This window comes from Spodoptera frugiperda, chromosome 29, assembly GCF_023101765.2.
Source record: "Spodoptera frugiperda isolate SF20-4 chromosome 29, AGI-APGP_CSIRO_Sfru_2.0, whole genome shotgun sequence".
In the NCBI taxonomy this organism is placed as follows: domain Eukaryota; kingdom Metazoa; phylum Arthropoda; class Insecta; order Lepidoptera; family Noctuidae; genus Spodoptera; species Spodoptera frugiperda.
The window spans coordinates 9,530,862-9,555,137 of NC_064240.1; the positions used below are offsets into that span (position 1 = coordinate 9,530,862).

Consider the following 24,276-nt stretch of genomic DNA (forward strand, 5'->3'; position numbering starts at 1 on the left):
TACCTATAATTATAATAGTTGTTGTTTTTTTTAAATAATGACTAATTTCCTCCAAAAGTAATTACGTGGAATCTCAGATCATTCTAGATTCTTAAAACAGAACGAAATTAAAAGTAAAGGAAAATTATGAGTTAGGTACCACGATATTATCATACAGTAGGTACGTGTAAAATAGTATAGGTATCGCATAAGTAAAGCACACGTTTAATGTCATAGATTCATCATAAAATTGTAGATATAATAAAAATGAAAATACCAGATTTGTAAAACAAAATTTTAAAAAGTCCTGTGTGTTTTCTTGAAAATCTGGCTTGAATTTACTTATTCAAAATATCATCACATTACACATCAACAACCCATAAGTGGCTACTGCTGACAAAAGGCCTAACATTTATAATTTAATCGTACTTAGTCATTATAACATTATCTCACTACACAGAAATAAAAATTACGACTTCATTAAGTTTAATTTAAACGGACTATCACCAAAACTTAAACTTACGCCTAATATTTTAAACAAAATGTTTAATTTTATCATTCGTTAGTTACAAGAATTTCTCAAGGAAACTACTGCCATCTAAACATGCTTAGCACTTTAAGCTGATAGTAACTTTGGGAGAGTAATGTAAAATGTATTAGTTTCACAAAAGTTTCGCCGTCCGGTCATTTGTGAACTAAAATGATAAAATAACGTGAACTTACCGTCCAGCTTCGTTCCACTAACTTGAAAACTATTCAGTGTCTCTGAAGTGACATAATGTGAAGTCAAACCTTATTCCTAGAAGGATTATTCTAGACCAATTTTTCGTCGAAGAGTAAAAAGAATAATATGGAAACTTATTAAGTAAATATTTGTAAACACACGATACGATACCAGACTTCTATGATATCAGGAGCTGCGGACTACCTAGCAAGTTTACCAGGACTCCGATTCGAAAAGCAGGAGTAGGAACGGAGTGGTTTTTAGTCAGTAAGAGTCTACTCTTAATCTCGTCTCGCCCACTGCGGGAGAAATCATTGCATGATTTTCCTATCAAAAAAGAATCCTATGATATATCGCTCAACCTAGAACTTTAATTCAAAACCTCGTTCTTAACTTATCAGCTTGATATACAAGGAAATATCAAATAAAACATGTAAATGCACCGTACCATTTCAACAGTAAGACCCATTTAACCATCAAAAATTTCATCATTCCCCAATCAATAGCATTCACAATAGGTAAAATAAACAGCTCAATACCCACCACTAAAAGCAGGGCCGCACTAAATTTTCCATTTTCCATTAGAAAAACAACTCATACTTTAGGTACCAAACTACCGACCAGTAATTACGGGGGTCGGAGAGAGTAGTTAAATATTTTAATTGCGGTAATTATTTGCGAAGTGAAATATAACAGCTGTCGGTTTGTACCGACATTAAGGACAAAACGATCGACAGAACTAATAGATACTCGATCGGTTTCTGTTCTGTGGTAAAAGTTTGTCTTTGAAATTGAGTAGGAACAGAATATTAAAATACTAAACGGACCGTCCTGTAAATGAGTAAAAACTTTATGTTAAACAAATTAGTGCAAATATTTCGTTGTTTAATTAATTTACTTGAGAAAAAATCACATGGCGACAGTCACAAGTCACGTTTCGTTTAATCAATTCAAAATTCAATGATATAATCGGAAAGGAAAATATGTTAAAATAAAATTTAAATGAGTCATGAACAGTCACGATGATTCATACTTTTGAAGGGACACACGGAAGCGAACTAGACCTGCATACAAATTATAAAATGGACAAACATTTTCTTTTTGAACATGGTCATACCAATTTCTTCTTACTTGAAATCCCTTAACTAACAAATCAATTGTTTATGACTCATAAGCACAAAATTATTGTTCTCATACTTGTCAAGTTTGCAATTTGCAATAACGTCTGCAGCTGTCTGTATCAAACAATGAAGCAACAGGAAGCATGATTAACCGTTCATAAAACTACATACTTCAAATTCAATCGAAGTATCATCAGAAATGACCTTGCCAAAAATACGTTAAAATTCGTTTAAGCATTAGTAACACCTTTCAGGTAGGTAATGTCTGCGGAATACGAAAACGCTCGGAGCGTCTCGTGGCCCGCATAATACGCGGTATCCAGAACGCACATATTGAATTCCCCATCAATTGATACTCCGTCACCTTCGGGAACGCAGGAAGCCGTGACAGGATGTCCCCGAATATTGTCACGTCGTCACTATATTTCACCGTCGTATACAAAACTTGTTTTTAATATCAATTCAGAAGCTTCTATGTCATTTTTGATAGTTATAATAAATATCACTTTTGGAGGTGATTTAATATCTATTAGAGACGTGACCTTGAGAAGTACCTTTGATATGTGATAAATGAAAATGAAAGTATCGATCTACAAACTATTTGCTTTATAAATAATCTTACGATCGTTTACAGAAACATATTGACATAGGTACTAACTTCGATTAAATGTCTCCCTGATGTTCTTACGTGCCATTTACACGCGATAAAGAAAGTATGGCGCAAATTCACTCCACAAATCTTTTTAATAACCTATTTTATAAACTTAATGGGTGTAATGAAAGTCCAATACAAAGGCGATATTGTCCGTTCTCCAATAAAAAAGTTAACGAAGATATAATAGAAAATCCATTTTCATAAAATAACACTTGGGTCGTGAGAGGATGAGGCGACATTACCGGTGTCTTATCCACTCTTGTGGGTGACTTTTATAGAAAAAAAGACTTGCAAATTACATCAACACCATAGTAATTTCGAGTACTTCTCCCGTCTTCCAATTAAACGTCGGTCGCACCTAAAAACAAAAGAATTCCAGAATTCATTCCTTGATTTTTTTACGAATTGGAACAATCGTGGAATTCCATTTCAATTCCTTACCTTGTTTTAACAAATTTCACTTTACTTTTGGCGTTCGTTTTCGGGAATTACAAATACCTATCATCTTGAGGAGAAAATTACATTATAATGAGTTTAGAACACCTTTCGGTTTTAGTATTTTATACTATAAACTGAAGCTTTAAAGAATATTCAAGTATATGTTTAAGAATTTAATTTTGAGCACAAACCATATCCGCAATTCCGCATGCTTCTCAGTTCGGTAGATAAGAGTTATTAAAATACTTTAGATTTGCCAGAGCGGCGTTGTTGGATCCCTTGGAACTTCCAAAGCCATCGACCATGACACACACAACAATTTTTCATTAAAGCATTTTTCACCAATCGTACACAATGCCGAAACAGATACCATAAATTAAAAGTAATCGCATTTTTCCCCTGATTTATAACAGAAAATATTTACCTATAATTCAATTGTTTTGTTTTTGGTAAAAAATATTTAGGTACACCAAAACCAACGAATACGAGGTGATGAAAATTGAACATGAAAATGTTTATTAATAAATTCAATAGATAAATAGTCAAAGCAATTTTTTCAATAAACGACAGCACCTAATGAAATAAACGGCTGTAATAGCCACAAGCACCCACATGACAAAGTTTGGTAGGTAACATAATATTCATCGCGAGTTACTCGTAACCTTCACAAAGGAAGCTCAAATGAAATTTAACTGTCCGTTGATTGACGAAGGGACCCGTTGTCCACAATAATTATCTCGAAGGAAGTAGGTAAGATGAGCGCGTCGTCAGTTCCAACCACTTATGTATGCCTAGTACGTACATAGGAACATCCGACGAATAGACAAGACAAGAATTTATCTAATATTTCATCGCAGCGCTGCTTGTCGTTTTAAAGGCACGTAGACGAATAAGTACCGGCGTTTGAGCTAGCTACCATTAAATAATTTTATATACGAAAATTTTTAGACGTTCTTAATATACAAATATTTCAGCTTCAATGCTAATAAAATCTGAAGAACCGTTATTATCGCTAGCTAATAGCAAAATTATATAATTCTATAATATAATATATTGCAAGACGTCCTTTAAACATCGGGCATTAAAACCGACTTTCAATTTGAAGCATATAGAAACCACAATTCAAAATAGAACGCAACTCTATGTTTGTATAGGACTTTACAATGAAGAGGTTTGGTAACATAAGTACATAAACGGTCCAGACCACCTCGTACCCTGTTTCAATAGATGTTCCCTCCCTCAACTATATGAGGACTAATTGCTAAACGTTGCTATAGCTATTAATAAATCTAAGACCATCCTTTGACAAAGTTGAACCACAATTGAAGTACACATAAGTCAACGGATGCAGCCATTTGAGACGGTCCATTAAATTATGTACCACAGACCTTTATTAACGTTGTGTTCATTGATTAAATTATCGATTACTGCTTAAAAGGCTAATTCGAATATTAAACTCGGCCTCTAATGTGAGTTTGTTTCGGAGATATTACGTGTAGGTATAGCAAAATTAAACACTTAAAAGTAAGTCTTTATAGCCGAAATGTATACCAAAACAGACATTAGCAAAGTTTTATGAGTTTTCCCACTTCGCCTTAAAATAGGAACGAGTTTTGTACATTCCTCAGAGAGCTGCTGCTACGTATTATAACCTTAATACGTTTTGGTCCTTCGGGACTAATGTCAATGACGGGTTCGAATTATACAGACCAGTCAGAGTTCTCCTTAGTTATTGAGTTTGTATATTTTCGGTCCTTCTTCCGCCTTCGTATAAAATATGTAAATTCCGTAACCCTGCTAGGACCGTGGCTAAATAATATCTTTAATAAGAAGATTTTGTCCAGGCTTATCGACAAGGACCGGACCACCGCTTCGTAAATAAAAGGGAAAATTACAACTTCTTTTTAAACTCTTCTCGGAAGATTTTGTTTAGGAAATGGGGTTTCTTTTCGACTTAAAATAAATTTGAATCACTTATTTTGGCTTGGTTGGGTTGCTAAAATAATAACAATTAATTTTAAAATGAATGAAAACAAGTGATTCATAGCGATTAATTAAATCCCCTATGAAACACTGACTCAGTGGAGATCGTAAGTATTGAGTCAATGCGGGCCAACAAGATCAATTGTGACAATACTTTGGGATCTTAAATAGATCTTCCGATTGAGAAATTGAAAAAGATTTTTAACTCAATATTTATTTTATCTTCAATATAATATACACAAGCTCTTTTAACATAAAACGACGCCTTTATAGATTAGAAGTGTCCTTCCACTTCTATTTGCCAGATATTAAATCCAATTGTGTTAGAAATAAGCTGATTGTCAAACAATTGTTTCTAGTACGTCCTCCAACTACTCCAAACTGAGACTGAAAATTCTATAATGAGTTAGAATATTTCAGTATTTTCAGTTTTCAGTGATCTTAATCAAACTTTACCCAAACGCATTATCGCACCCAAGCCTTCACACTCAACAGTTGCAGTAGGCAGATTCTTTTAACTTACACATTAGGTTACTAAAAAGTGCCGACATTGTGTTCATCATGGTGGACGATATGATAATTATCATGTTTTACTATTATTTATGTTGTTTTCATGTAAATTCAGAATTTAGAGCCCGTATGATCCCGGAGCTGCGGACTGCCTATCGGGTTACCGGGGCTCCGGCTCGAAAAGCAGGAGTAACACTCTCTCTCTCGCTTCATGAATGATTTCCCCCCCCCCCCACCCCAAAGGTTTCTGAAAGGTCAGCTAAGGCTAATTACATCACATTATCCAATTTAAGTATATCACTCGGCAAACATTTGCAGCTTTGAACACTTGCAGCTTTCAAACGTAATTGTCATAGTATACAGCAGCATATCATGCTATACAAAACCAGTATAAACTGACCGTTGGAAGTGCGAAAAGATCATACAAAGCTAGACCATGATAAACTGGTTCTTGTAGGTAGATGTTTAGCCGTACTTTGAACATGGTCGTTGTGGCCGCTAGATGACTCATGCGCATTAAACGGAAGCTATTAAGCGCCGGCAATATGCCCTAAGTAGCAGGTTGGATCTTAAAGTATAGTCTCTGTCAATCAATTTTCGTCTTTATAGGTACTGATAAATTATCTTAAATTCGTATTGAAAGATTGGTTTTATTTTGGTAGATAGTCTGTCTTTTGGTGATTTTGGGAGGCTATTGTTTTGTTGTAGGGTAACTTTGAATGTATTTAGCTTTAGTTTTATAACTTGTTGTTATCTTATAATACTTTTCTTCTTTCTTATTCTTAATCTGATTCGGTTAAATGTTAGCATTGGCTGCAACAAAATAAGTAAGTAACGAAATCTTTCGTTAAATGAATTCAACAAATAATTTGACTATGCCATTCTCACACATTTGAGACGTGTTCTTTTCTTATCTTTCTCCATTTCTGTTTCTTCAGATATTTTTGCAGTTTTGTAAAGTTTAATAGGTGTGTCGTTCACATCATTATTCTAGTTTGCATGTCCAGGAATTACTACCATTCCCTTTGTTACGTTATATCTTCTACCAGCTTTAACAGCTCATAAAAGCCATGTAGCCATTATAGCTCCATTCCCATTGTCGTACAACGTTGCAAAGTTTTCAATAAGTTTCGAAACCCGACCATAATATTCCGAATGTTTTTGAGTAATAGTGGGATTGCTTGGGTATAAAACCGGAGGCCAAACACGAAACTTGGTCACGCGTCGCTGCTTGTAGGACCTTTTAGTTGCTCCAATTGTCTTCCTCCAAAATTATTTAACAGAAATGGTACTATCTCCCAAGAAAATTGGCAAATTCCTATTTATTTGTTGACTAAAATGTTAGAAACAAAAGAAATTTTAATGTTTAGTACTGAAAATTAATTGGTACGAATCAGTGAGATTTTAGGGACGCACACTAGAAATATTTAGCGTTAATGAAAATAGGAAAGCCTAAAATTAATTACGTTGACATTTTGAGCTTTATCGCTGGCGTTTAATTGTTAGTTTCTAAGGATTATATTTATGATTGGCTATTGTAGAGTTTTCAACTTAATGTCCAGTGACATAAAATTCAGATTAGTGCTATTGGTTATATTTAAGTAAAATGTTGTTTATTGTGTCTCTTGCTCTCTCTGAACTCTCATTAAACATTTGACTGCCTCTTTGGTCGAGTGGTCGCAAGTACGATTGCCGGACAAGGAGTTACTGGGTTTTTTCGGTGTTTCCAAATTTTAACAGTTGTAGCACGGAGATTGGAATTGTGCCCAGTATATGGCAATATGGTCATACCTTATTACATGGGATACTTATTACTTAAAAATGGATGTGCATTGTATAGCAGCCTTAAGAGCCATAATGTGCATCTCTGTTCTCATAGAGACAGATAAAAGGCGTGACGTTTCTCATTAAACATGATATTTAAGGAGATTTCTTTTAACATGGCAGTCACACATCTTTGTACTAACAATCATGTCTCACGGTATTCAATTCTCATGTTGCTATGTCATACATACTCATTTTCCTCCAATCTCCATTGCATTCTGCTTATTCCTTCTAGTGTTATTGTTTTGATAGTAACTGTCATTACGGCAAATTGCATCGAATTACAAAATCTGTGTCACGAGTTCAAACATAACTTGTTCCGAGGTGAGTGTGGTGAGTACATATAATACGTAGTATAACATAATAGTAAACATGCTATGAGAATAGAATAGAAATATCAATGTTTGGAATTGACATAAGCTTACGAAAAATTCTTGTGACGATGTCAATTCCTTATAACTGTCGGTTTGCGACTACTTTTTACACTGTTTCACTAAAATTTTGAACCAGACACCTTTGTCACCGATCCGGAGCTGCGGACTGCTTAGCGGGTTACCGGGATGCCGACTCGAAAAGCAGGAGTAGGAACGGGGTGGTTTTTAGTCAGTAAGCGTCTGACACTCCCTTTTGCCTCGCCCAAGGTGAGATAGGATTTGGATGAATTTTTCCCCTCAAAGACAAAAAAGACACCTTTGTCAACACAATTGACTAATTTTGGGATATTATGGAGAATCTCTAAATTAACTTATTCCAGAAATAAAGGAGCATGTGCTTTATCTATTTTAATTCCTTTCCTTTCTTGAAAGACGAAACCTCCACCCTTCAAAAGCTGACAGTGTAGTCCAACGTTTTAATTTCCTAAGTAGGTACTTTAAAAGTCGAGTTGACTGGAAAACATGTTTGAAGGGGGTAACCGACTGACTCATGTTTCCAACCAGATGGCTCGCGATTACAAACCACAATCGCAATTATTAATCGCAGCTGTTATTGTATTATGAAACTTCTTATTATGTAAACTAAGTTCGATGAATGAGGAAACCATTTTAATACAAAACATGCTTGTGCTAAGCATTTCTCCATATAAAAACAACCTTATAGTGTACTGCACAGTCATCGATGAAGATAAGCTCTCTCAGTTGCAGTGTTCCCATTAAAAAAATAAAAGAAACAGCCTACTACACATAAGGAGTAATTACCATTCTTATTTTATTTACATATCCTGAGTAGGCACTTGTTTTTGCAGGAATTTATCGTCATTACGAAGATTAAATTAAAAATTCAACATCAGACTCCGTGGACAACACTAAAATGGTTTTAATGTGTAATAAGTGTATTGACCCAAGCAAGTTCAAATATTTTGCAGTCTATTTTATGCAAGAAAAAGTCAAATAAGTATATAAGCGAGTTTTATAACCTTCACACGCATCTCTGACTGGATTACAATTGGACCGATTTACTATAAAAAGCAGGGTCACTATCCTTACCAACACCCACCTTAAATTAAAACATAATAAGGCAATTGTTTTGAATCAAGAGCCCACATTTGGGCCTCCAAATTGCGCTTATAATACAACTTTGAGACAATTAAAGTTTAGGTCCAACGTAACCCTTACCTTGTCGAAGTTACACTATAAAATACTTGTAACTAACTTTAGAAACAACTAGAGCAGTTTGAGCACCAAAGAGTCCTCGTGGAAACTCCTTAAAAGTAAAACAAAAGACTTTTAAAACTATTCAAGTACTCGTTAGAAAGTTTGAAATACCTGCGAGAGGTCCCCGTCTCCTCGGATTTTCTCAACTACGGTAAGTTTCCTCTCAGCGGTCACGAGTCCCGTGCACAGCACTAACAACAACACTAGTCGTCCACCCATGATGCACGCAAAACATCCAGAGATCACAAGACAATTCACAAAGATACACTCGCGGAATACATGTGCGGGATACGCGAGCTAGTACGCGCGGTATAAGAGAATGCGCCGCGATAAATGCCGGGTGTAGCGCGGGAGGCACTGACGCGTTGACGCGCTGATCGTGTCCTCTCTCTCACACACCAACCGGCGCGGCAACTAACTGGTCATCATACTCACCGTGACCGTTGAGCTTCGAAAAATGATCGAAAGCATGATTAGCATATCAACTCCACTTTGTAAGCACGAAATGGATTCGATACCTTCCGATCGCGAATTCAATGCCAAGGTTCTGATTATTCATAAGAACGTTAAGGTTAATGCGGTTTACCTGTTGTTTTTAAAACTAAAGTTATGTAACTGTCAAGTTCAAAAGCCGTTGAGCGCACAACAATGGCAAACTAAGCAAACTACTTACTTTGATGCAATCTGTGTCCGTTACGTGTTCGAGTAGGTGATTGTTAATAGAGTTACCTGTGACGGAGCGTGACAAACCCGAGCTTTTGTTGTGTTGATTACTTCGTTTTTTGCAAATAACGCACCGAATTACAGTTTATACAAAAATATCCTACAACGTACGTGTGTACATGTGACACCGTTTACAAAAACGTTCCTATAGGTAACACAAGACAGCATCTCACATTGTCCAATTATTTTGCAAACTGACAACCTGACAAGTTCGATCCAAATTAGGGTGGAATCTATATAAAAAGGGGCAGAAAAAACAAACCTGCGAACAACGTAAAATTGATATCTGCCGATAACATGACGTACCATTTACGGCGCCAAAAAGATTTGACGGGTTACGTATGGTGCCGGAGTGCCTGCCTACCTGTGGTGCCCCTGTACCTGCCCGGTGTTAGGGCTCGCCGTTTGCCCGATACGTGACGTGACGGTTATAGGCCATTGTGTTTTGTATCATATCTCCATATCCATCTCAACCTTTCCCTGCGATTTATGCTTTCACCCTCGTTGCGTTTCTTCGCGAGATATTTTTATTAAAACAGATCGATGTGTTGTGTTGAATTTAAATCTGATTATTACATGAAATAATTTGTTATACATGAGATGTGTTTTTGCTTTAGGACTTCCCAAAACTCTTGAAAACTAATTACCCTTAAGAAAGAGATCCCTTAGTTTCACTAGAGCTTAAAGTACCTATCAGTCCAAATATACGTACAGCTTTAGATTTATTTTAGGTCAATGTTAAACTCATAAAATAAATATCCCTAATTAATTATTCGTTTGTCATCAAACTGTCGACCGGTTGAATAACATGACACAATCATTTCCCGCTTTACTGTTGTGGTACTAACAAAATAATTTTGACAGATGTATAGGATTTATTTTTTTCACATAAAATATTGACAGAATATATATAATTACTATTGGACTTAATTGCATTTTAATGAATTTTAGCCCCATCCTGCTCTGTTTGGTTACCGCTTGCATCCCTGGGGTAGAACATTGTTTTTTGTAATAGGTTATTAAACATTAAATTCTGTGCTGGCTTATACATATCTAGAAATTGAAAATAAATAAACAGATGATCAAAAATCCAGTAAAAATATAGAACTAAAACTAAACACATTGCATAAAAACTTTATAAACAAAACAAAAACCTCCAAAGAAACTTCCATACTCGGTTAGGAAAAGTAAATATTGGTATAATCAGTGTATTAGAGGGAGTTTATGTGTTATTTGAGTTTCGACTCCATGTATGCAAAGTCAGAGGAGAGTTTTTGCTTTGAAAACTTCTCAATTTCGCTACCGACATGTTTACGAGGTGAAGTAAAAACCTTTGAAACGTTAAACGGATTAATTTAATCGAATGCTGAGTACGCTTTGTTATCGATTGTTAAGAAAGTATAGAAGTATGTGTGTATGCTTATACGTATGTAGGTTTATATATAGAGACATTGGAAATGGCTGAACTTTTTATTAGGTGACTACAAAAGAGGATTTATTCCTCTACTATACAGCGCAAAATACCCATATACATCAAGAAGCACTGAAGAATACAGGTTGAATAGAATCTTAATAATATACTACCTCATTGGGCTATTAATATGGGTGGAGATTTTTTAGGCAAAGTAACTATTATTAGCATCCAACCCGCATTGAGCATGGGCGGTGATTAATGCTCAAACCTTCTCCGTGCGAGAAGAGGCCTCAAGTAAGCAGCAGCCACTTACAGGCTGTTGATGTGATGTGATGTGATGTGAACTATTATTACGATTTTTAACTATCAGCATTCTAAGTAATATGTACAACAGAGGCAGTAGGTCTCATCATCATCATCTTGAGCCTTTAATTGTCCCAGTGCTAAATGCCTCTTGTCGCGCTGGAAAGGGTAAAGGAAAAGGGGTTTACTCCCATGCAAAAAATAGGTGATACGTCTTAATGTTTTTATAATAACCTTCGTAAGACATACTTAATCAACTAAAAACAATAGTTTAATCAAGAGTCCCTAAATGACTCGAAACTAGTAGAGATTTTCTCAAAATATTTACGTGAGTAAACCGTATTTTTTAGTTAATTTACATCACATTTACAATTATGTTTATTCTGACTCTATATGATTTTTGTGTATCTGTTCATGAAATATAACTAAGTAGTCCAGACTAATCTGTAATGTAATCTGACATCATAAGACTACACCATGCATATAAAAAATATGAAATCGTATACCGATAAATAAGACACGTTGGTATAACGAGTTAAGTACGAGTAACAAGACTAGGAGTAGACAGACAAAATTCCTAGAACGCAGTGAAAGAGCGGCTGTCCCGGGTTTCATTATCATTAATATTTGAGGTTCTTGTTAGCGAGTAAGTAATTACATCGTCACTAATACAACTTGATTTAGAATTACAACTAAAGCCTTGTTAGTGTTGATAATGATTTAGACTATAACTATTTTGCTAACTTGAAAATATTTTAGCGTTATTTTATTAGAACTAATCAAAATTCATGCATATTTTAGTTTGTTCATGAAGGCTGTCTAAAAACAGACGAAAAAGGTGGTTTTGATAGCATTTTTTACAATTTGGTTTTTGAAAACAAGTATGGGAGAGCCATGCTTTGACACGAATGGGCCGGCTCGACCGGAGTGATACCACGGGCTCACAGAAAACCGACGTGAAACAACGCTTGCGTTGTGTTTCGTTGTGTGTGTGACGGCACCGTAGGCCCAATTACCTCCCCTTCTCAATCTTCCCAATCCCGGATTCCCCAACAACCCTGAACTCCAAAAGGCCGGTAACGCACTTGTAACGCCTCTGGTGTTCCGCGGGCGGTGGTTACTTCTCACAATCAGGTAATCTGCCTGCTTATTTAAAAAAAAATCTTCCATATTACGACAAATACTCTCATAGTTCAGTAGTGGCCTATCACGGGCTGTCAATGATAATAATGAGACCAAGCACAAACAACTTTCAATTGCTCCAAAGTGATTCAATTTTTACTAGCGGTCGACTGAAGGCACCCATTCACAGCGCTTTATCAATGAAAACTTTATCCCTCTTTACCCCTCTCTCCATTAAATTATCTGATAATTAAATTCATTTCATTTTGGTTCTCAATGGTCTTTGTTTGAAAGCAACCATTATCACTTTCTATCCAATATAAATCTATTGCCAACATTTGAAAATTATCTTTCTCTATATTTTGTTTCTTCTTTAATATCTCTAAGGACCTTGAGCCTGTTTTATTTGAAAGCTATTTTCAGCTAAAAGTTTAATAAAATTACTATTTATAAAAATAAGAAATCTTATTTAGCCTCAGACAGTTTTGTGTTCTCACAATCGATTTTTAAGTCAAAAGACAATTTTACGTCAACGACTTTTTTAAGTTCATTGTAGTAGATTTATCGATTATTTTTCTGAATAGCACTCAACAAATAATGTTTTTAAGCTTTTTCAAATAAATTAATCAAATTGTTCACGTATCTATGTATTGCTCGACAAAGGTACTCGACTAGTTTCAAGGCACGCTAGGAGTCTATAATTATGAAGTCTTCACATTTATGTGGTTGAAAACCATAATGGTCTGGACATTTTAAATTTAGTTTCAGGTTGGTTCGTTTTTTCATGGATAGAAAAATAAGAGATCCTTTACTTACTTCTGACAGCACAAAAGTTTGCAAAAAACTAAACAATCCGCTGAAACCGACAACTAGGTAAGCCTTATTGTAATGAGATCCAATAACATAATAAAATTATTCACAACTAATTCAACCTTCATTAGAACGGAAGGATCTACTTTAGACTAGAATTAATCAATTAACCTACAACAGTGTTCCTCCGATGATTCAGCATTAGGTAAACAAATACCTACACCCAATACAAATGGAGTGTGACGTATTCATGCGTACAAATCGTTTAGCACGTCCACTCTGTAATTAATCCAATTTGCAGTTGCTAGTGATGTATTTACGACGACTCACGCTCCCTCGGATACTTAGATGCGTTTCTAATTAGACATTTTGAAATCTGATGCTACTCTTATAATAATTGGACTATGTCGTTTGAGGTTTGATGGATGGTTCAATGACCGATCGTGTTATGTTTTTTTTTAGTTTTGTTGCACTGTAGTTGCAATGGAGTGGTCTGTTTTTGGGTGGCTAGTCCTTTTCTTTTTTACTTCTCGTGGCCTTAATTCAATTAGTTATGGTGTTGGAACTGCGTTTTGAACCAGATTTGGTTTGTATGTCAATAATTTACGTGGTGTGACAGTACAGCCACCTACTTATCACAACCCTCAGGATGATACGGCATTTTTGGTTAGACCCGGTGTCATATTTTTGAAACTGTTAACTGGCTAGATATTTTGGTCACGCTGGATAAGCAGTCCTATAAGAGATTAAAATCAACATTGACGGAAATCCCATTGATTTTTAACACTGAAAAATTGGTATGTTGTAACAATGTATCCAACTGCCCTCTGATATGACTCTCGTTAGTACAAAATGGGCCTTAAATAGTAAATCTGATGACCCTTAAGTGGCTCATCATTTCTGACGTGAGACTAAGACGATAATTGAAGACGACTAGCTATCCCCATAACAAAACACGCAGGTTAGGTAAGTACAATATGATGATAATAAATTATGGTTCTAAAATACAACTGACCCAAGTGGGATTTGACAGTCGTAGTGGCCCGGAGGTTTAAGACGCTCGTTTCCCATACATAATAGTCCGAGTTTGAAACCTACTAACGGCAAGTGACTTCTTCCAAGTATGTATTTCTAAGATTATTTAGACACCACTGACAAACGGTGAAGTAAAACATTATGAGGAAACCTGGGCTTACAATTTCTAATTATGAGATAGTAATTGCCCATCCCCATTGAGCAAGCGTGGTGATTAAAGCTCAAACCTTCTTTGTGTGAGAAGAGGTCAGCAGTGGCCACTTATAGGCTGTTGATGTGATGTGAAGTGGGATTTGGTCCAATTGTATTAGACTTTCCTTTTCGGATGAGAAAGCAAACATCTAAAATATATTATTAAGAAGTTTTACATATCTATTTAAAAATAAAATATTCAAAATCTCAAAAAGAAATCACAACAAAAGTACCTACAATCCGAAATCATTGACCACATCTATTTAAGGAAAGGAAAGGGAAGGACCAACGGGACTTTTCCAAATAAGAGAATGGAAGAACCGTGAAAAGGTGCACCGTACGGAACAGTTACTAAAATGAAATGGGACCAAAAAGGTACGATTCCAAAATAAAAAAAAAAAACAAATGAAAAGAGTTGGTCGAATGAATGGAGCCGTTATCTGTGCGTTGAAAGTTCAGTTTATTGGCGCCATTGTTTAAAATAGGTCACCTAAATGTTATTGATTGTGTGCTAAAATATACGTGTGATTGTTTTATATGACCTGTTTGATCTTTGATTGATTATATTTAATAGATATTATTTATATACTGCCTCGTTGGTCGAGAGGTTGCAAGTGCGACTGCCGGACAAGGGGTCTCAGGTTCGATTCCCGTGTCGGGCAAAATATTACTGGGCTTTTTTCGGTTTTCGAAAATTTTCTCAGTAATAGCACGGAGTCTGGAATTGTGCGCAGTATATGGCAATAGGCTTACCCCCTATTACATGGGACTTATAACACAAATGGTGAAAAGTGTGTACATTGTATAGCGGCATGAAGTGCCGCAATATGCACCTCTGCTTACTCCTTCGGGGATAAAAGGCGTGACGTTTCAGCAGCAGCAGCATATCTATACATATAATAAAATCGTAGAAAAGTGCTGTCTGTACATTGAAAATAAAAATAAAAAAAATAGCAGGGGTTATTGTTATGTCGATGTCGAACCCAAAAATGTAATTAACTTTTTTTTTGTCTGTTTGTCTGTTTGTCTGTTTGTCTGTTTGTCTGTTTGTCTGTTTGTCTGTTCGTCTGTGCGCGCTAATCTCAGAAACGGCTGATCCGAGTTGGATGCGGTTTTCACGAATATATTGTGGGATGCTTAAATTTACATTTAGTGTTTGTTTCATGTCAATCGGTTCATAAATAAAAAAGTTATGTCAAATTAAAGAATCACGTCGAACATTCTATGCTTATACCATTAATCTCCGCAACTATTTGACGGATTTGGTTGAAATTTGGTACAGATATAGTTTAGAACCTTAGAAAGGACATAGATATATTTTTATTTCAAAAATCAAAAAATAAAAATAAGAAATAAATTATTTATAAATAATTCTATGTCGATCGTTACACGACTTCGGTTCATGTTATTGTTTTAATTTATCGAAAAAAAGTAAATAAATAGTAAAAAGGTATGAAAAAAATAATATCAATATAATAAAACATTTAGTACAAAGAAAATGCTCTAACGGAGTATAGATAATTCTATGTCGATCGTTACACGACTTCGGTTCATGTTATTGTTTTAATTCATCGAAAAAAGTAAATAAATAGTAAAAAGGTATGAAAAAAATAATATCAATATAATTAAACTTTTAGTACAAAGAAAATGCCCGAACGGAGTATAAATAAATAATCCAAGTTGTCTTTATCCTCGATAGAAGGCGTTGGGATCGAAATAGATCGCGCTATGGTTTCGTTACATTCATTTGGTTGGGTATCGGCCGAGCGCTTCGGTACTATCGTAGAAAAAGTGTATTATCAGTCGTATGATTATTTGTCTGTAGTGGTCCTGCTGTTTCGTATATTCTAAATTGGTTTCGTTGTATTTGTCAATTAATAAGTTTATTTTTGGGTTTTCCTGGTTTTTTGGTTAAACTATTTAACGTAGGTTTAGTTTGATATCGATTATTAGTAGTTACTGTAGTTAGTTTTTTTAATAAAATTGTAAGTCTAATTTTTTTTTTAATTAGATTAGATTTAAGTCGTTTCTTTTAAATTATTTAGTTTAAGCTTGGTTATTATAGCATAGAGGATAGGTTGTAATATAGTTTCTTTTTTAATTGTTATAAATTCGTAATTCGTAGCTTTCTTTAGTTTTAAGTTAGTTTAAGTCCGTTTTTAAACTATTTTTTCAATGCCCTAAGTGAGTATACATCTATTAAATTCAAACGCAGAGCTCATTATCTTGATTTTTGAAGAGTTCCCTGGAATATCTTCCACATCTCATTTTTGAAGAGATCCCGCGAGATCGGGAACTATGTGGTTAAAACCAAAAATTTGCCGGAAGTCACTATTCCACGCGAACGAAGTCGCGGGCAAAAGCTAGTTATTAATATTTCTGTATAATTGTCAAGTAAATATTGTATGATACGATGTAAAGTTTAGCTTTATTGTTATTCTTATACAATTAAAACCTTTTAAAATACTTATTATTAAACTCTATCCTAATTCCTAAATTATCATGACGTTTACTTTTTCCCAAAGGTTTTGAGAAATTACTTTGAAAAACAATTACAATCATTGTAGACTTGTATCTTTTAAATAATTCTTTTATTGCAATCACATTACATCGTCGGCGGTATCTCCGAACCGATATGACCTTCAAACTTTAAGGAGACTGGCAACGCACCGGTTACGCCTCAGGTGTTGCGGGTGTCCATCGGCGGCGCTGATCGCTTACCATCAAGTGGTCCCTCTGTTCATTTGTTTCCAATGCCATAAAAAAGCATTCTCTACAAAACTTAATTTATTTTTTTGTTGAAATATAGGTATTCTTCTACTTCTACAAACCAACTTTAATAAGCATGTCGCTGTAATGCTTACGTAAAAATACGAAAGATAAAAATTTACGTTGCCCTTCACATATTTACACGCATTAATCCCAACCCTAAACTTTTAACGTCACGTAATTTAAAACCCTAAAAGTATTTTAATTATTTTAACCTTATTAGATACTAAAGACCTCAAAGGACCTTAGCAAATGTACGATAATTTCTTTACTTTTTATATTTTAAATAAATTACTTAAATTATTTAATACGTAAGGTTGATTACATTTCCATGGATTCTGGATTAAAAATATGGTGCGAGGTTTTCTTAAACGGTGAACTCGTATAACTTCATGCAATCTATACCCTTAGTATGAGTTTGCTTTACGTTTAAAGTTGATGATTGGTTGATTTATTCGAACCGGTCAATCAGAGTACCGAATGCGCTCTGGATACGATTACTTTAAATATAAAGCAAACTCATACTAAGGGCACTGATAGAATCGAAAGAAGTATATGCAATGAACATAGAACGTAGATCTTTATTGGTTCTGCTTACCCAATGCGATAAAGGTGTGGGTTGAAGGTATAGGTAATATAACTGAATAAATGTTGGTCGCATCAGATTTGCCAAAGAAAAATAGCGTTTACAGCAACGTTATAAAGTTAAATCAATTAAAACACGATGAAAGCCTAATTATAAACTTACCTACTGAAAGTAATTTTTCCCTCGTTAATTTCATCGTTATTACTTATTACATAAGTCTCAAATTTGCGGGGTAATTTATTTAATTCAAGGATTACGTCACTTTGCCAGCTTACGAAAGGACCGCTTCCAGCTTTTATTCACAAAACATAATGTAATTAGAAATTTGTACGTGGAGGAAACTTCGCTATTCGTCGATTCCAATTCGATACTTGGATGAAGACATTTCATGAATATTTAAATGTGAATAATTAATTCATATTGATAACTTCATCTATTGGAATTGGGACGTTTTTGTACCTGTTGGATAATTTTATTCGATATTTCGAGGTGCTGCTGATGGTTAAATTAATGGTTTAGTAACAAACAAGGAATTCTTGGAACAAGATTATGCTTTGTTATTCGAACAAGTTAATCCATGTTAATGAATTTAAGAATAATGTACGAAACTATGTAAGTATAATTTTAAAACTCATCTGTACATTATTTTAGTCGTATCTTCACGCCTTTTTATCGTCGAAGGGTAGGCGGACGCGGTGGTGTTAAAGGTTTCTTACTAGTTATTACTAAGAAGACTTCGAATATAAAAATAAATATAAAACATGAAAGTTGAAACAGTGAACGAAAACATCACGAGGAAACGTGGGATTATACTTAATTTCTAATATTAATAACTTTGGTTAGCAGTGTCCACTTATAGGCCGATTATGTACCTAAAAAGTATAGAATTAGACGAGATATTGACATCTCCCAACTCATGTCTATTTTCAACTTCCAATAGCGAAGTAAAGTTGTAATATGTGTTCAGTCACATTGTCTGATTGTAAGTTGTTCATTCTTGTTAGAATTCCTCGTAAACTCGTATTCGTCCTCTAGTTAGAAAGTTTCGCGGTACGTGGGAACACCTTACTCCCCACCGTCTCCTTTGAACATTCATAACTCGTAATAAAATTTGTGCATTTTAGAAAACCGCAATAACCTATACGAGAGAATTATGTGGAGTATGGAATATGGAACTTTTCGTTTTACGCCATGAATACTAAAATTGTTGGACTTTTATCGTTTGTCTGTTCTTGCTTGTTGTTCGTAGGTAGGCTTCGTATTTGAACGGGTCTGAATACTGATGGGACAGTTTTGTCTGTCATGTTAAGTATAATATAGTTGTCCTCCTTATTTTAGTTTGAGAAAATAGTGCAGTCTGCCTTGTTGGTCGTTTGGTCGTAAGTGCGACTGCCGAGCAAGAGGTCTTGAGTTCGATTCCCAGATCAGGCACTGTTACTGGACTTTTTTAGGGTTTTCGAAAATTTGTCAATAGTAGTATGGAGTCTGGAACTGTGCCCAGTATAAAGCAATTCGCTCACCCCTATTACATTGGACTTATAACATAAATGGTGAAAAGTGGGCGTACATTGTACAGTAGCATTACGTGCCGTAATATGTACCTCCGGCACCGGAGAGAGGTCAGACATAGGACCAACGGCTTTACATGCTTTTTGAGGCACGGGCGTGAAACACCACCGAACTTCCTGATTCCGCGCTAATAATGGTCATTTATATCAGGCAATCCCATTATCTTTTTGGCCGGTGCCGGAATCGAACCTTCGACACGTTGTATCGCACCCGGTCACCCAATCACTGCGTCAACAAGTCCAACTCTAATATACCACTCTCTACACCATCTTATTTGAATACCAATAACATAATATACGAGTAATAACACTTTTTGGCCAAAATATTCTGAATATTAGCTCAAATATCATTACTTGGCTAGACATATTATGTAAGTGCGTGTAGCATTATTAATACATGAGCGAGGTGTATTTTAATAAGCCGCCTCGTAAGGTCAAGGTAACTATTTATTATGTAGCTAATGGAAGAAAGTTATGGATAATTGAAATGTTGTACAAACTTTCTTCATTATATTTGTAATTACCAGTATATTAGAGCTAAGGTGTCTGTTTTTCGTATTTGAGAATTTAAAAAAAACGGTGGTTTTCAATTCGGTCTGTATTTATATGTTTGTTTGTGCGCGATTGCACCGATTTAGATGAGGTTTTCAGCATAATAGTTTTTTCCATCCTTTTTTTAAAGGTTTTAGTTATTTTATTTATCCGACTTAAAAACATAGCGGTTTGTACGTTAACATGTGTTTTAAAACGTGTGTTGAAGTCCGTTTTTTCGACATAGATTTATTAATGTTACCTATGCCTTAATCATTTTGAAATTGCATTAGTAACTGTTGATCATTGTCATGTTTATTCAAGATCAAATACGGGCGACAGTCTTTAGGTCTCAAGTACAAATAAATGAAGCTTGAAAGAACCTCAGAGCCGACTAATTAGTTTGTGTTACTGAGACCACAGAAAAAAAATGTGTCAACGATTTATTGGGTAGGTTTAAATATAATATAGGTAAGTAGCATTAAAAGTATCTGCCACGGCTTGAATGGGGGGTAGTGTGGTATTTGAAGATTAAAACCGTGGCAGATACTTTTAGAATTTCGTTACATTTTAACCTAACACACCTGTCTATCATACATAATCAACCTTCAATACCTTTATAAAACAAACACAGATGTTGTATAACAATTAGTCCTAATAATCTAATTATAATTTGACTAAACATTGCGTAAATTGTTAACCATTACTTGTAATATAATTAAGCATGAAGTTTATAATTATGGTGTAATCTAAAGTTTGATAATGAACTACAAATTGTTAGTTCAGTTTCTGTGTCAAAGTCAATCTTCACGCTGTAGAATAAACAGAACATGTTCCTGAAATTTGAAAAACAACTATTTTTTATTTTTTCATCCGTGATCATGGCGCTTGCAACAGTGCTGAAGTATCGGTAACTCATAGACATAAATAAACATGGTAAATATCTTAAGTTCTAATATTAAAATATTTTTTGGTGTGAACGCCATCCCTATATGGAGATCATTTAACAAAACAATAATATGAGAGCATTGTGCACTTTCAGAGGTTCAATTGAAGCAACTTTGCGCATGAACTTTAATATTTCTTATCTGTTTTTCTCAGTTTTGCCGCAACAATGGCTTCAACGCAAATCCCTGTGTCGTCTGCACGTTTATCTCAAAAAGTTTCACCGCCCCTGACCTACACGAGAAACTTATTAATCAAAATTCTCGTTCAAAATCTCGGGCCGTTGTTATCGCAAATTATGCTCTAATATCACACACGCGTTGACAGACCGCCATCTAATGAAAATGTAAACCCAAAACTTGGCAAGTGAACTGTTGCTTATTTAGGGTTGACGCGCACCCGGTAATGCATAATAAAGTTGTTAGGAACGCAGGCTGGCACGCTGCCAACGTGCCATCCCTGATGGCAATTCACTGATAAACTTCTTCGGGACAAAAATGCGCACTTCTTTGTTCCACAGCAATGCATGCAAATAGAATCACGCTTTATTTGCCAACTGCGATGTTATGGAATCCTTATGTCATATTTTATTTTTAACTGTGGGGAAAATTGTGGCTGTTGTTTTAATCAAAATTCTTAACTATCGCTATAAAAGCTGTTAAAAAGCTAAAGAACTTAATTAAAGTACTTATTCGTTACTTATCTTCAAAACGTTTTCTATCCTATACAATAGTATAGTTTTATCTTGTAATGTAGGATTACATTCTCTTCATCTGACAGATGGTAATCCTTTTCTTCCCTAGAGATCCTTCTTTAAAGTATCTTTCCTATTTCACTTTCAGTAAGAGATGTATCTCTTTATTTCAATTATGTATAATTGAAATACCTAGATAGGTATAGGTAAAACGAACAAAAACTAAGTTATTGTGTTATTTTTCTGATATCGAATTCTATCAAACTCTCTGAAGACAGGTAGAAAAACATATAGGAAAAACATTACAAATTATCTAGTAAGTAAGTATCTATACATATAATAAAATCGTAGAAAAGTGCTGTCTGTACATTGAAAATAAAAATAAAAAAAATAGCCGGGGTTATTGTTATGTCGATGTCGAACCCAAAAATGTAATTAACTTTTTTTTTGTCTGTTTGTCTGTTTATCTGTTTGTCTGTTTGTCTGTTTGTCTATGCGCGCTAATCTCAGAAACGGCTGATCCGAGTTGGATGCGGTTTTCACGAATATATTGTGGTATGCTTGAATTTACATTTAGTGTTTGTTTCATGTCAATCGGTTCATAAATAAAAAAGTTATGTCAAATTAAAGAATCACGTCGAACACTATTCTATGCTTATACCAATAATCTCCGCAACTATTTGACGGATTTGGTTGAAATTTGGTACAGATATATGTAGTTTAGAACCTTAGAAAGGACATAGGATAGTTTTTATTTCAAAAATCAAAATCAAAAAATAAAAAATAAATTTATTCCGGACATACAGCGCATGTTCAATTCCGTACTATAAGTACGAAATTGAACAATAGTGGTCCTGCTGTTTCGTATATTCTAAATTGGTTTCGTTGTATTTGTCAATTAATAATTTAATTAGTTGGGTTTTTCTGGTTTTCTGGTTAAACTATTTAACGTAGGTTTAGTTTGATATCGATTATTAGTAGTTACTGTAGTTAGTTTGTTTAATAAAATTGTAAGTCTAATTTATAAATTAATTAGATTAGATTTCGTCGTTTATTTTAAATTATTTAGTTTAAGCTTGGTTATTATAGCATAGAGGATAGGTTGTAATATAATTTCTTTTTTAATTGTTATAAATTCGTAATTCGTAGCTTTCTTTAGTTTTAAGTTAGTTTTCATCTTAAGTTCGGAAAGATTATAATATTTCTTTAGTTTAAGTCCGTTTTTAAACTATTTTTTCAATGCCCTAAGTGAGTATACATCTATTAAATTCAAACGCAGAGCTCATTATGTTGATTTTTGAAGAGTTCCCTGGAATATCTTCCACATCTCATTTTTGAAGAGATCCCGCGAGATCGGGAACTATGTGGTTAAAACCAAAAATTTGCCGGAAGTCACTATTCCATGCGAACGAAGTCGCGGGCAAAAGCTAGTTAGAAATAAAAACCTTAAATTGAGCAACTCAAATACGTAACATCTAGCAAACAATGAATAAAGCAAACAAATTCACCTTGTAAATGATACCGATACGTTTTCACTCAAATAAACTATTTTACAGGATAAACAAAGAGAATTCTGGATATATCGATACCTATTCAATTCTTTACTTTAGAATAAATAACGTTGAAGAAATAAAACGTTGGTGTTGGGAGCTCACTTCATAGCGATTCGTCACTCCTACCGTCTTTTTTCTACAACTTTCGACATTCCATTGGGACCGAAGTTGGGTTAGAAATAAAAGGCTAGAATGTGGCTTACTTCATGATAATATCTTTGATGTAGTGGCTGAAGTTTGCTAAGATAATGCTTTAGCTACTTATAACAATGACTCATTAATCATTAAATGATAATGTATGATTACATAGGGAAGCAGATCACATTCGTGATATACTGTCTGATTAATTGGAGAAGCAGGATGTTTTAAGAAATAAAAATCAATAATTTTTTTGGTCGCAAACATAATGACTGCTACAAAATATCCAACGAATCTCTACACTTCTTGTAAAATTGATACAGCTAAATCAAGTCACATAATTTGCAATAGAATCCCAAACCATCCCACGATTGAAACCAATTCCAAAATAACAGAAATGAATATTAAATTGCACCAGGGACAGGACAGTTCCATGAATAAATAATAATAATATGAACTTCCATCATTAAAAGTTGGCATCAAAACTTCTGTTACTAAAGGACGCTTTCTTTTCTATTCACAATTTCGCGGTCTTTCACTGAATGCTGTACAAACGAAGGCTCGTATATTTCTTGTCGGGAGTTAGATTAGAGGGCTCTGAGAGTCAAAAGATTTATGACGCCAATACTAAGTCGATTCAGAACGTTTCGGTACCGTTCACAATTCCTGCTATCAATCCTGATTTAATGTTCCCGAAGACGACAATTTTACAGACACAAAAGTAAATCGGTGACTGTAATGGTGATCTTCTATTTTAATTTACATATTAATCGGCTGTTTTCAGGTATCGCTTTTAGAAGTTAAGTGATAAATCTATGAAGATTCCGGAAATTATTGAATTATTTCTTATTTTTAATTAGGATACTACCTACACATTTATTTGACTGCACGGTTGGTGCGGTGGGCAACCGGCTTTTTTTTTTTTTTTTTAGGGTGGATAATCATCCAATGACTTCTCCCGCCTTGGGCGAGGCGAGAGGGAGTGTCAGACTCTTACTGACTAAAAA

At 34.7% G+C, this 24,276-nt stretch overlaps 2 protein-coding genes across 3 annotated transcripts in view; one reads left to right on the forward strand and one right to left on the reverse strand.

Annotated features, from left to right (window-relative positions):
- Positions 1 to 9,236, reverse strand: part of LOC118268287 (fasciclin-1) — a 78,294-nt gene extending 69,058 nt beyond the window's left edge. The window contains exon 1 of one of the 2 annotated variants that reach the window (XM_035582716.2): positions 8,998 to 9,236. In XM_035582716.2, coding sequence (XP_035438609.2) covers positions 8,998 to 9,105 — 108 coding nt within the window. In that variant the 5' untranslated portion in view covers positions 9,106 to 9,236. The remainder of the gene's footprint in view (positions 1 to 8,997) is intronic. The other variant, XM_035582718.2, reaches the window with a different exon arrangement.
- The window catches only part of LOC118268625 (transcription initiation factor TFIID subunit 13), a 136,768-nt gene that overhangs the window by 15,460 nt on the left and 97,032 nt on the right, over positions 1 to 24,276 (forward strand). The window lies entirely within an intron of this gene.